The following is a 12,025-nucleotide window of genomic DNA, read 5'->3' on the forward strand; positions in this document are numbered from 1 at the left end:
TTCGTTACAAGTAAATTTAATGACGGACCTTTTACGTTTGGTATGATGACTAGAACAAAATATATGTACGGAAGAATTATCAAACGTTTGATGAACCAGCCTAAGGCTGAAAATCTTTCTAATAAAGAGAAAAAAAATTATCAAACGATTATTTTATTTTACATTTCCCTCTGAAGTTTACATCCCAAAAGTGTACATACTTCTCGAATCTCGAATTTGCTTGAAACTGGGAAGTTCATTCGCTTCTAGTGTCTGCACGATTTCCCCAGGTTCCTAAGTTTAGAAGATCATGTTAGTACAGACATATTCCACTCTGCACAAAGGCAAGCGAGGACAAAAGTACTCGCAGTTTGCATTTATTTGCAGAGCCGATTTCCCCAGAAACCTCGGTTTTGAAGTCTGTGTTAGGGAAACACATTTCAATCGGAACAAAAATACCCCCCGATTTGTATGAATTCGCAATGCCGATTTCCCCACGCTCCATGGATTTGAAGTCTGTGTTAGGGAAACACATTCCAGTCGGAACAAAAATACCCCCGACTTGCATGAATTTGAAATACCGATTTCTCCAGGCACCTTGGTTTAGAAATCTCTATTAGGGAACACATTTCGGTGGGAACAAAAGCTCCCCCTACTTTCGTGTGTTCTTCTTCTTCTTTTTGGCTTTAAGAGGGTTTAAACTTTTCAGTTCACTCGCCTCTAGGCTCTTTCGTGTATTTGCAATGCCGATTTCCCAAAGGCTGCTTGGTTTTGATGGCTGTGTTAGGGAAACCGTAAATCGGGCCAATCAAAACGATGCAGTTAGGGCGTTTAGATAACGCCTAATATTTTACAGTTATTCAATTGTTTATCTAATGAAAAACAACATTTTGTTAGTTGCGATAGATGCGTAGAAATATTCCCTATCAAGTGATGCAAACATCTCTCCTATCCAGTACGAAATGTTCGAGCTATAAGCATTCGAAATCTTTCATTTTTTCCTGCATGTTCTGTGTTTAGGTTTTCATTTTACCATCCATATATTCCGGTTAGACGTAGTCCCACGTCAAAAAGAGTTGAATAGTCTGCCCTTCACTTTCTTTCATGCATTGGATTCACAATGCAACTATACAAATCAATCACTTGCCCGTCTTACCCGCGGTTCCCCTAATAATTCTTTCGAAGTGGTATGATAATCATTTTATTCGAAAGATGAAATATCTAAGAGTTATATGCTTATATATGCTTGTTTCTTATTGATTGCTAAACCAACGTTAGTCCACCTAGCGATTATATCGCATATATAACCCACTTCTAGCTTTTCTTGCTGTATGCATGATTTTCCAAATCTGTTAAATGTGGGGTGTAGCTAACGAAATGCTCAATCTAATGCAATCAATGACTCACTTTTTCAATTTTACGACTTGGTTTCCTCTGACTTAACACCGTCCAATTGGAGTTGAATAGTTCAACAGGTGTCCTTTTAGCTCCGTTATTGCACATTGCGATATTGTTGCTAGAGTTGATTCTGCATTAAAATTACTTATATTTTGTTATAAATGTATTCAATTTATTTATTTTATTTACTTTTATTTACTAAGCGTTATGTAAAGAAGCTACTGTTGACATACACGAGTTACGTTACAAATCGTTTCAACTGCAGGGATTTTTTGAACCATTTTTTCCGCGATTGATGATTGAAAAGCTGCGGTTGACGATTCCAACGGATTGATCTTGATCTTGTCGGATTTCTGCATTTTCACAACGACGAAAGAGGAAATCATTTCGGATGTTTGAGAACCGAACATCGTCCATTATTTTGTAAAACACAAAATCGGTTAATTATGTGCCTTATTCGGAAGAAATAACCGACGGAGTTCCGGAATTCATGCACAAAATTGTGTAAAAAGCAACAAGATTATTCTTGAAGCGATAACGAATAATGTCATTCATGTTATGATACTCAGAGGTAAATTCGAGGGCGAGGAAGCGGAGGTAACAAATCAAGTTTTATAAACGAAGATAGTTATTGCACACCGTTCCATCATTTCAACCGATTCCTCTTAAATCTCTGGAAACTTGAAAAATGGATGAGTTCTACAGTTATGAACCTAGTGAATTAGGCATGTGTGCGTGTTGGAAAGCCTTAATTTTTATTAATTTACGCGTCGGACAATAAAACGAAGAACTTAGAAGATCAAATCATTGCATTGCCCTAACATGTGATTCCCTAAACCTCTTCACTTGGAGAGCACAAAAGTATTGAATTCAGTTGAATCACTAATTGAAGCTCTAGTGGCATCATCTGTTATCAATCGCAAATGTACGATGGAAAACATTCGAGAGGAAACATGAATGTTCAAAATTTATATAATTCGAATCTAAACCCTGCAATCTTGTTTTTTATTTATATTGTATTCAAATATAACATATATAACATATTAGTTCAGAATATTTGTAATACCGTGTGTAGTTAATGACCGGAATGCTTTTTTATGCTTGAAGTACATCTGTGCTCTTACCTATATTATTTCAAATAGATAGTAGAGTAGAGAGTCTGAAAATAGAAAAGAAATTAAAATAATATTGTGTTATTATTATTTTACACGAATATATGAATGTAATTATCTTCCGCAATGCAATATTCTTTGTATATTATCAACCAAAAATATGTTCTAAGCCCCTACACTAAAATATCGAATTCAATCAATTTGTCCATTGATGATATTTGCCATTTTGTATTCACGACAACGCTTGGTTATCCTGATCGGTACGTTCCTTCTTATCCTACCAACGGATAATCCATAGGTTCGAATAGACATAGAAGGGAAAAACTGCAATTCATCCATTTACACGTCAATCATTCAAGGAGACGGTGGCAATTGGCCACACATAATACATAAACGATATTCCAAAATGGTTTATTTTCTGTAATCATAACATTTCTGTAGAGTATCATTTGATAAACAAGCCAGGTGAATGAAGAACTACCTTTAGTAGTTGGAAAGAGAAAATACGGAAATCTTCGAACAGCGAAGACTCCCATAGATAGCAATGATTCGCTTTTGTGTTTTTTCATTCTCCATTCTTCTTCAATGCAGAGAAAGCCCGGCGTGGGCTTTACGGAAACAATCTGCTCATGCTGCTTACCTCGGTTTTTCGTTTAGGTTTTCAATCTGGTGTCAGTGCTAAGAACGTAAACAGAAACAGCAGCAGTCCTTGGAATGAAGACAAAATAAAAACCAAACAACACCAGGGGTAGTTGGCGTGTCAAACCAGTGGGACCGATTATCGTAATCAGTAGAACACCATGTCGTATGTACAGATTTATTTTCGGTTCAGCAACTTTTGACAATTTTATGTTTCAACGATTATTATATTTTACATACATTTACATATATCTGAACTAAATTAAAATAAATAGGAACAAATTTCATCTACTTCTAAGGCATCACGTGGTTTTATACATTTGGTAAATATTGTCTTGAAATGATCTGAAATTACGCTTCGAGTCGAATTGAGACATTTCCTTCTTACAGCTCATCGTATTATAATATTCTCGGTATCATAGAATTGCAGGGCATTGTTGAAAATTAGTGCTTTGCAATAGAGATTTATCGTAGCAGCTATAGTGTGCATGTGTTGCACCAGTTTGGTGAAATCCTGCATGGGCCACTGGGTTCGAATGTTGATAGGTGGGGTTTGCGATTTCATCGAATGCAATATCGGGACTCGAACCGGATTGATCCTTCTTTGCCTTCATACGACGGTTCTGGAACCAAATTTTGACTTGACGTTCGCTTAACTTCAATGCGTTGGCAACATCTATACGACGACGTCTGGTTAAATATCGGTTGAAATGGAACTCTTTTTCTAGTTCTAACGTTTGATACCGTGAGTAGGATTGGCGTGTTCGTTTTGTTGTTTCCTTTGATACAGCTGTAAAAAATAATAAAATGGAATAATGATAATATTAAATACATTGTGTTACTGGGACTGAAACTAAAGTGATAGTTTTAATTTTTTGAATATTCATGTTTATATAAATATCAATTTTTTATAAACACGAATAACCACGGCGATTAAGGCGATTTGAATAACCAATTATAAATTATAAAAACTAACCAGCAGTATCGTCAGCATTCATCCCTGTGATCGGAGCTTCTGTGCTTGGCGATGACGAGGCAATATCGCTATCCTTTGGCGATAAAGGCGGAGTGCTAACGCCATCATAGTTGGATGCAGTCGCTGAGTTGGCATAATGACGAAGCGAAAAATTGACGTTTCCATTTTGGATACTGGTCTCAAACCTATTGTTGCAACCTTCCAAAACACTGTCGATGCTATCGTTGGTTTTATTTGGCGATGGTGAAATGACTTCTGGTTCCATTCGGTCACTCATTGGTGACATAATGTTAGTGACATCTGAAGAACTGTAATCTGGATTGTATCTCAATTTTTTCGCGGGGTTAGTCAAAAGTGCTCGTAGAGCAGGAGAGTCTTCATGTGATGATTGAGTAACTAATTTTCGCTTGTTGGACTCAGGTTGTGTAGGATTACAGCTATTTGTACTAGACAAATTTGTTGCAGATTTATAGTAATAGTAATTATTATGTTCTGCAGACTTCATGGCTTCGGCTATTGTACTCTCGACTGGATTGTAAGTACTGGATTTTGTATCACCGGTAGTAGAGGATATGCTAGCATGATCAATCTTCGATGAATACTGGCTGCTATAAGGTACATATTCCCGTTGGTAATGATAGTAATCATAATACCCATTAATTTGTTGATGGTTGTAGTATTGACTAGAGTACTGAGCTGTAGCGTGATAGTTGCTTTCGCTATTTATAGTTGGTATACTGTTCTTTGGCGAGTGTGATGCAGCTGGCGCCTGACATGTCACTGGACGCACCGCTGACGTTGAATCTTGTTGAAGCGTCTTCATCTGTTGTTGCTCGGCTTGATGATACTGTAATGCTTGATTATTCTCATAATGCGCAGTTGTTGACGGATATTCAAGATAGCCACTTTGATATTGATCGTGTGTATATTGACTGTAATTGTAATATCCATTGTGATAGCATGAACTGAAATCGTTGTAATATGCCGCAGCCATTATTCCTTGCTCACGTTTGACACTTTTTACACTAAAATAATCGAGTTGTAAGAAAATGTACTACACACTTTATAAATACAGTTTGGGTTTCGCTGACGTTCTTTCGATCGCTTCTCGAGTTGGAATGATGACTGTTACTGAATCGATCGCCAAATCTTGACAACTTAGTTTTGGCACACGACCGACACAAAATAAATACAATAAAATATGTTCTGTCCCCCTCTGACGGGCTGCACTTCCGTAAATCACTGTTATAGAAAAGTAGAAACGTAGGTAGAATGAGAAAGTACAAAATTTTCCCCTCCCATAGCAGATCCGTTCACTTCCCTAATTCGCTAGCAACGGTGAAAGGAGAGAGGAGAAAACTGCAATTGTAGGTGCATACTACATACAATAAGAACGTGGCACTTTATGTATATTTTTTATGACCAAACAAGTTCTTGGACATCTTTCAGTATACCCAAATAACGTGCCGACAGCGTGAATGTAAACAAACGTTAATGAGTGAACATGCGAACTAATGGATGATCATACATAGAAAACATAGATACTCTGGATAAGCGTGGCAGTATAATGTGTCAAGGTCGTGGGAGCTGTTCAAACTCATGGACTCAACAACCTTGACGGATAAATTGTTGCTTCTGAATTCTATAGAAGTTCCTGTGATTCCTTCAAAGGTTCTTAAGATGTTAGATTTTTTTATTGAATCATCAGTATGGAAGTCACACTCAATTACATCCTACTGAGGGAGTAATGTTGAAAGAAGTTATATCCAACTGTTTTTAAGAACATGTAACTAATTGAAATATTAAGTGAAAAACTATATACACAAGTTGCTCATTGTAGATTATATGTTACTATTTCTACTTTTTTACTGTTTCTAAATTTCTCAGATCTGTAGCTGATTAATAGAGTTATCTATTAAAACCATCATACTCACACCCTTATTCAGGATAGGAATTGGTATGTTACCAAATAATAATACGACAACCGTAATATCAGCAATATTCGAATACTGTAAATTCATCGAACAGGCACTGGGAGTTTGATTTCCCTCCCCCTAATCGTGCTTCGGCCAAATTCACACCGGGGGTGAATTTCTCAGTTTACCCCGTAATGTAAAAGAGATGAATTAAACAAATAGTCATAAATTAAGCCACGGCTGTGATTCGACTGCATTTGTGTTGTTCACGAAACATAGATTCAACGCTCAAAATTTTGGGTGGAATATGAAGAAACGAGAATTGCATTCATTGTGTGCACAAATACGCTCCCTCACTATCGAATCGAGCCCGTGCTGAATTCGACAGATGTATCAATGCTCGGTATCCTACAGTCCTACCGTGGAGTTATACTGATATAGCGGTGAGCTTACACCCCTGGTCAACATTCGAGGTTTCATCCGTCTACGAGATACAAAAAAGAGAGCAATTCAAATGTTGCAAACAAAAGAATGCGGAAAGAACCATTAATCATGCCACGCACGTGGACATATCCTTCTTGTGGGTAAATTTGATGCTACTAGATTGCCTCTGTAATATAACCCATCAGAATTTTTTTTCATATTTAAAATATTGGAAATATGTGTGATGCTGTAAGAAAACAACATTAGTATTTGAAAAAATTAAAGTGTGAAACAAAAAATAAAAAAATTACAAAGAGTAAAGTGATACCATCGACCCCTACAATCTAGTTTCGTAAAAAATACTTATTATCTGTTCATTCACTTTCTACTCCAGTATTATTCATTCTACAGTTTCATACAGTTTCTTGAATGCTTCAGATACGAACTTGTGCTTATGTGCTTATTAATAGGGGCCGATTTCTGGGCAGTTTTCGTTTATGTCGACCCCTTAGATCTGTAATCTGTACCATTGGAATTATCCATTGTAGAGAAAAATAATGAAATATGAAAAAAAAATACTGATTTGTTTACTAGAAAATATTATATTTACTTGCTTACTTTATATCTAGATTTACTTACTACAAATACTAGTACTTACGTATTAACGCCGCCGGCAGTTTTTATTATGAATTTATTTTTCTGTAATGAAATTTATTCTGAGGTGAATGTAAGGGGGGCGAAGTCACCATCTAACGAGGAGACGACCCTAAGCCACCGAGGTTACGCAATCCGTGTTTAATCCAATGTACATTAACATTTGCTAGCCTCGAATCACTCGTGTGTTTGATGATGCTTATACATGGTCTTTCTAAATTTAGATTGCGTACTATCATTCAATAAAATGTTCGAGAGAAATTTGACACGCGGAAAAAATTTGTACCAATCTGTACTTTTTGACGAAAATCTGTAATCTGTACCGTACAGAATCTGGCCAATTTGCGATCAATTTGGCAGAAAGGAATAAGAAAACATCAGAAGCTTGCCCCGTCGATATTTTACTTGTCTGAAATATTACTTTAGTTATCGCCAGCTGATACAGATTAGAAATCTTTTGATTATCAATTCTGATAAAACACTGGCTGAAGAGCACGTATGTAGATCCAACTGAAGACATAGCTGGAATCATTGTAGGCGACTGCACAGCGACGCGAGAAATTATGATTCGAGGCGAAAAATTGTGATCTGAGATTTCTTTGAAGAAAACTCCTCCTGCTGCTCTAAACAACACGGATATTGCATAAACATGAAACAAAAGGATCCCGCCACAGGTACTTCATTCATTGTTAACATCATTTTTCATTTTGAAATCATATTTATGAACATGTAGTTAGAGGAGACGAGACAAACTATAGAGTGCACTCGATGGATTTTTATCAGTTGTATGATGATTCGCCGCGGTCAACAATTCATGGTCGACATATAGGCAAAGGTAGAGAGAAGATGACTGCGGTTTTCACGTTACAATCAACAGAAGCAGCATGAGGAAGAATACATTCATTTGCGAGACACTATCGTGAGCAACACCAACACCAACACCAACTTTTGCTACTGTCAAGTCAAAACGCATGCATTGTCGTAATGTCATACACGTGTGTTCAAACAACAAATTAAATCTTTGATGAGCTTCATTACATATTACACGTATTCGGGGTGCAAACAAATGAAACACAAATTTCTGCATTACTGGAGAATTAATCAAGCAAAAGAAAAGAAACCAAATTTAGATTCTCCCCCCTCTCTCTAAGGGGGGGCTGCCATACAAATGAAACACAAATTTCAGCATTACTCGAGAATTAATCAAGCACATGAAACCAAATTAGGCATATGGAGGTTTTAGGATGCGATAAATGTTTCTATGGTGAATGGACTCTCCATCCCCCCTCTCTAAGGAAGTAATTGCCCGATTTAGGGCTGTCTTTATTCTATCATATTTTCTGTATAAAACGTTTATTCCATGTGACGGAGAAACATGTTTTTGCAAGTAGTTGAAAAATCTTGAACGTGAATTGTGTCTGAAAATAATCTGATATTATAATGATGAGTTTTGTTTGAAATACTAGGAATTTTATAGTAAAAGGTAAATTCAACGGGATTCATTAGATGATCAATCAATGAAAAGCTCTGCGATTGAACCCATGAACTTGCTCATAGTAAGAAAACGTGAATGTTTGAAGGTATAACAAAAAACAAATTTAGGGCGGGACGAAGTTTGCCGGATCAGCTAGTGATTGATAAATTACATTTTTATTTTGAATTTTAATAATGTACATACTTGCAATACAGTGTATTTATACCTTTGACACATACTATGTACACCTACCTGGACTTCTGTTAAAATCTATATATATAAAAATGGAGTGATGTCTGTCTGTCTGTCTGATTCTTATAGACTCGGAAACTACTGAACCGATCGACATGAAAATTGGTATGTAGGGGTTTTTGGGGCCGGGGAAGGTTTTCGTGATATTTTGAGACCCCTCCCCCCTCTCTAAGGGGGGGCTGCCATACAAATGAAACACAAATTTCTGCATTACTCGGAAATTAACCAAGCAAACGAAACCAAAGTTGGCATGTGAATGTTTTAGGGTGCAATAAATGTTTCTATGATGGTTAGACAGTTCTTCCCCTACTCAAAGGGGGGGCTGCCATACAAATGAAACACAAATTTCTGCATTACTCGAGAATTAATCAAGCAAATGAAACCAAATTTGGCATGTGGAGGTTTTAGGATGCAATAAATGTTTCTATGGTGATAAGATACTCCTTCCCCCTCTCTTAGAGGGGGCTGCCATACAAATGAAACAGAATTTTTTGCATTACTCGGAAATTAATCAATCAAATGAAACCAAAGTTGGCATGTGAAAGTTTTAGGGTGCAATAACTGTTTCTATGATGGTTAGACAGTCCTTCCCCCACTCAAAGGGGGGGCTGCCATACAAATGAAACACAAATTTCTGCATTACTCGAGAATTAATCAAGCAAATGAAATCAAATTTGGCATGTGGAGGTTTTAGGATGCAATAAATGTTTCTATGGTGTTAAGATACTCCTTCCCTCTCTCTTAGAGGGGGCTGCCGTACAAATGAAACACAAATTTTTGCATTACCCGAGAATTAATCAAGCAAATTAAACCAAATTAGGCATATGGAAACTTTAGGGTGCAATGAATGTTTCTATGGTGGTTAGATACCCCTCCCCCCTCTCTTAGGGGTGGCTGCCATACAAATAAAACACAAATTTCTGCATTACTCGAGAATTAATCAAGTAAATGGGCGGGACGAAGTTTGCCGGGTTAGCTAGTTGTAAATAAAAATAAAAAAAGCAGCTCGATGTAAATTTTCTTCTGCAGAAAATAAGGTTCTCATTGTTATCAAGTAATTTTTGGGGTATTTTTTGTTACGTGAGTATTTTGCCATAACTTTTCTTTCAGTTTCTCGAAACAGAGGGGGCAGTTTTCTTTTTTTACTCCAGAAATACTGATGAATAAAAATAATAGTCAAGTCGGGTATGACGGACACTCCACCGAAGGGAAAGAAATACATTTTGTTTTGAAAACAATTTGATTATCCCTTCCTTGTTTTTCAACAGATGCCCACTAACTACGTTTGCAACAGCAACTAGATATCATGGATGAATCAGCAGAGCACTTTTTAAAACGTAATTCGAATTTGTCATTCCGACAAATTCCGACAAATTCAGCTTTCCGAATGCGGAAAGCTGTTTTAGACATGAAAAAATTACAAGCCATTCTAGGTGATTTTAGTCAAGCCTGTTTGTTCGATCATTTTTAAGGCCTATCCAGTATATAAAGTTGAATTTTCAGTTAGTGTCCGTCTTTCCCGACTCATTCTTATTTTTAAACAAATGCCGGATATATTCATTTGGCAAAGTTTCTGCCTTAAAAACAAATTTTATAATAAATGATGACCCAGATTATAAATTTGTGATGAGATAGCTATATATTTTTTGTGAAATATATACGATCTACAACTGTCGCCTTTGACTTATTTCCTATCTATAAAACGGAAATTATGTACAGGGTGTTCAATAAGTTCGAATACAACTTTTCATCGTTGTGTAGGTGCGCACCATGTACATTCTGTGTATTGATATTGGTGTCAGCTTTAGCCTCATATATAGGATAACCGACGCGCACGGTGTTGACGGTGTTGACGATTTGTTGTATGTTTATCGCGCACGATGAAGGAGTACCACGACGTCGTAGTAAGGTGTTTGCGAGAGTAGAGCGACCCGGCGACATATTCCGGTGCGAGATCCGAGATCCGGGCGGCCGCGTTCGGCAAGGACACCAGCAGCTATCAAAGCTGTGAGGGAGCGGGTTTGTCGAAAAAAGAACCGCTCGATCCAGAAGACCGCAGCAGGCCTGGATGTGTCGATCGAGACTTCCCACACCATCATGACGGAGGACCTGGGATACAAGCTGTTCAAGAAACGCAGGGTTCACATGTATCGAAGGCTACAACGAAGAAGAGGCTGGACAGAGCCATACTGATACTTTCGCGGCAAGCAGGTTAGGAGTGTTTTTTTAAGACCGAGGTTCTGGAGATGGTTGTGGTCCCCGGCACTTCAGGACCACTGCGGGAAGGATAATTACGTCTCTCAACAGGACGGCGCACTGGCCCACACGGCGAATATCGTCCAGGCGTGGTGTCGCGGGAGTTTGACTGATTTTCGCGATGAGACTTTGTGCCCTCCCAGCTCCCCGGACCTTAATCCCCTGGGCTTTTATGTAAGGTCGTACATACTGGCCAAGCAGAGCGAACATAAAGTGAGCATTATGGACCAATTTAAGAAGCTCATTTGCAAGATCTGGGACGAGAAGCCGATGGACCTGGTGCTTGCCGATTTTTTTGAGAAACGTATCAAGTCTCCCCTAATCGTCCATGGTGCAGCTGTACTGATTTACATTTCTCGATTCCATCCGCATATCGGAACTGAAGTCTCTAACGCATTGTAGAAGACTATGCAGCGCTTCCGTTGATTCAGCAAACAGTTTCAAATCATCCATATAGAAGGTATGGTTTATTTTCATCGTTCTATTAACATGGTAGCCATGACTGCTTCGGTTGAGTGCTCTACTTCATTGCAAGGGAAACACTGAGTCGGTAGTTTTCCATTGCGTGTTCCATAAACCTGATGACATGACGTCATCATGTATTTTGTACATTTTTAGTACAAGGTACTGAGTCATATGTCATACAATGTATGCCATACTCAAGTTCCGTTTGTTTCGACTTGCTTGCCTGACGATTTTTGACGTAGGATTACGTCTTTCGGGAACATATTGAGGTACAAATTGAAAATCGAAAATTGAGCACATCGTGAAAATTGTCCAATTTCAAACGCTTATTGCACAGTCATTTCATGATGGATTGATGAGATTTTTGCGTCAATCAATTTCGGCACTCCATAACAATTTTTTACATTGAATCAAATAATGTATGTCATGAAACTAACTATCGAATAATTGGAAAATCCCAATCCCTATCCTAACGGAAATA

General features: G+C 37.7%; 1 protein-coding gene across 1 annotated transcript; it reads right to left on the reverse strand.

The window, feature by feature from the left end:
- Positions 1 to 3,422: 3,422 nt before the first annotated feature.
- LOC129765998 (segmentation protein fushi tarazu) lies at positions 3,423 to 5,230 on the reverse strand. Its single transcript, XM_055766462.1, has 2 exons — positions 4,105 to 5,230; positions 3,423 to 3,918 (listed from the first exon to the last, which is right to left on the reverse strand). The coding sequence occupies exons 1-2, from the start codon at positions 5,096 to 5,098 to the stop codon at positions 3,545 to 3,547; spliced, it is 1,368 nt and encodes a 455-aa protein (XP_055622437.1). The 5' UTR covers positions 5,099 to 5,230; the 3' UTR covers positions 3,423 to 3,544.
- Between the last annotated feature and the right edge of the window lie 6,795 nt (positions 5,231 to 12,025).

This window comes from Toxorhynchites rutilus, chromosome 1, assembly GCF_029784135.1.
Source record: "Toxorhynchites rutilus septentrionalis strain SRP chromosome 1, ASM2978413v1, whole genome shotgun sequence".
In the NCBI taxonomy this organism is placed as follows: Eukaryota; Metazoa; Arthropoda; class Insecta; order Diptera; family Culicidae; genus Toxorhynchites; species Toxorhynchites rutilus.

What these genes read in the sequence shown, in the direction of transcription:
- LOC129765998 (XM_055766462.1), bottom strand. Translation starts at nt 5,098, where the DNA reads ATGGCTGCGGCATATTACAACGATTTCAGTTCATGCTATCACAATGGA. An exon ending in GAATGCTGACGATACTGCTG is followed by an intron (nt 3,919 to 4,104) that starts GTTAGTTTTTAT and finishes TATTTTTTACAG; the next exon opens with CTGTATCAAAGGAAACAACA.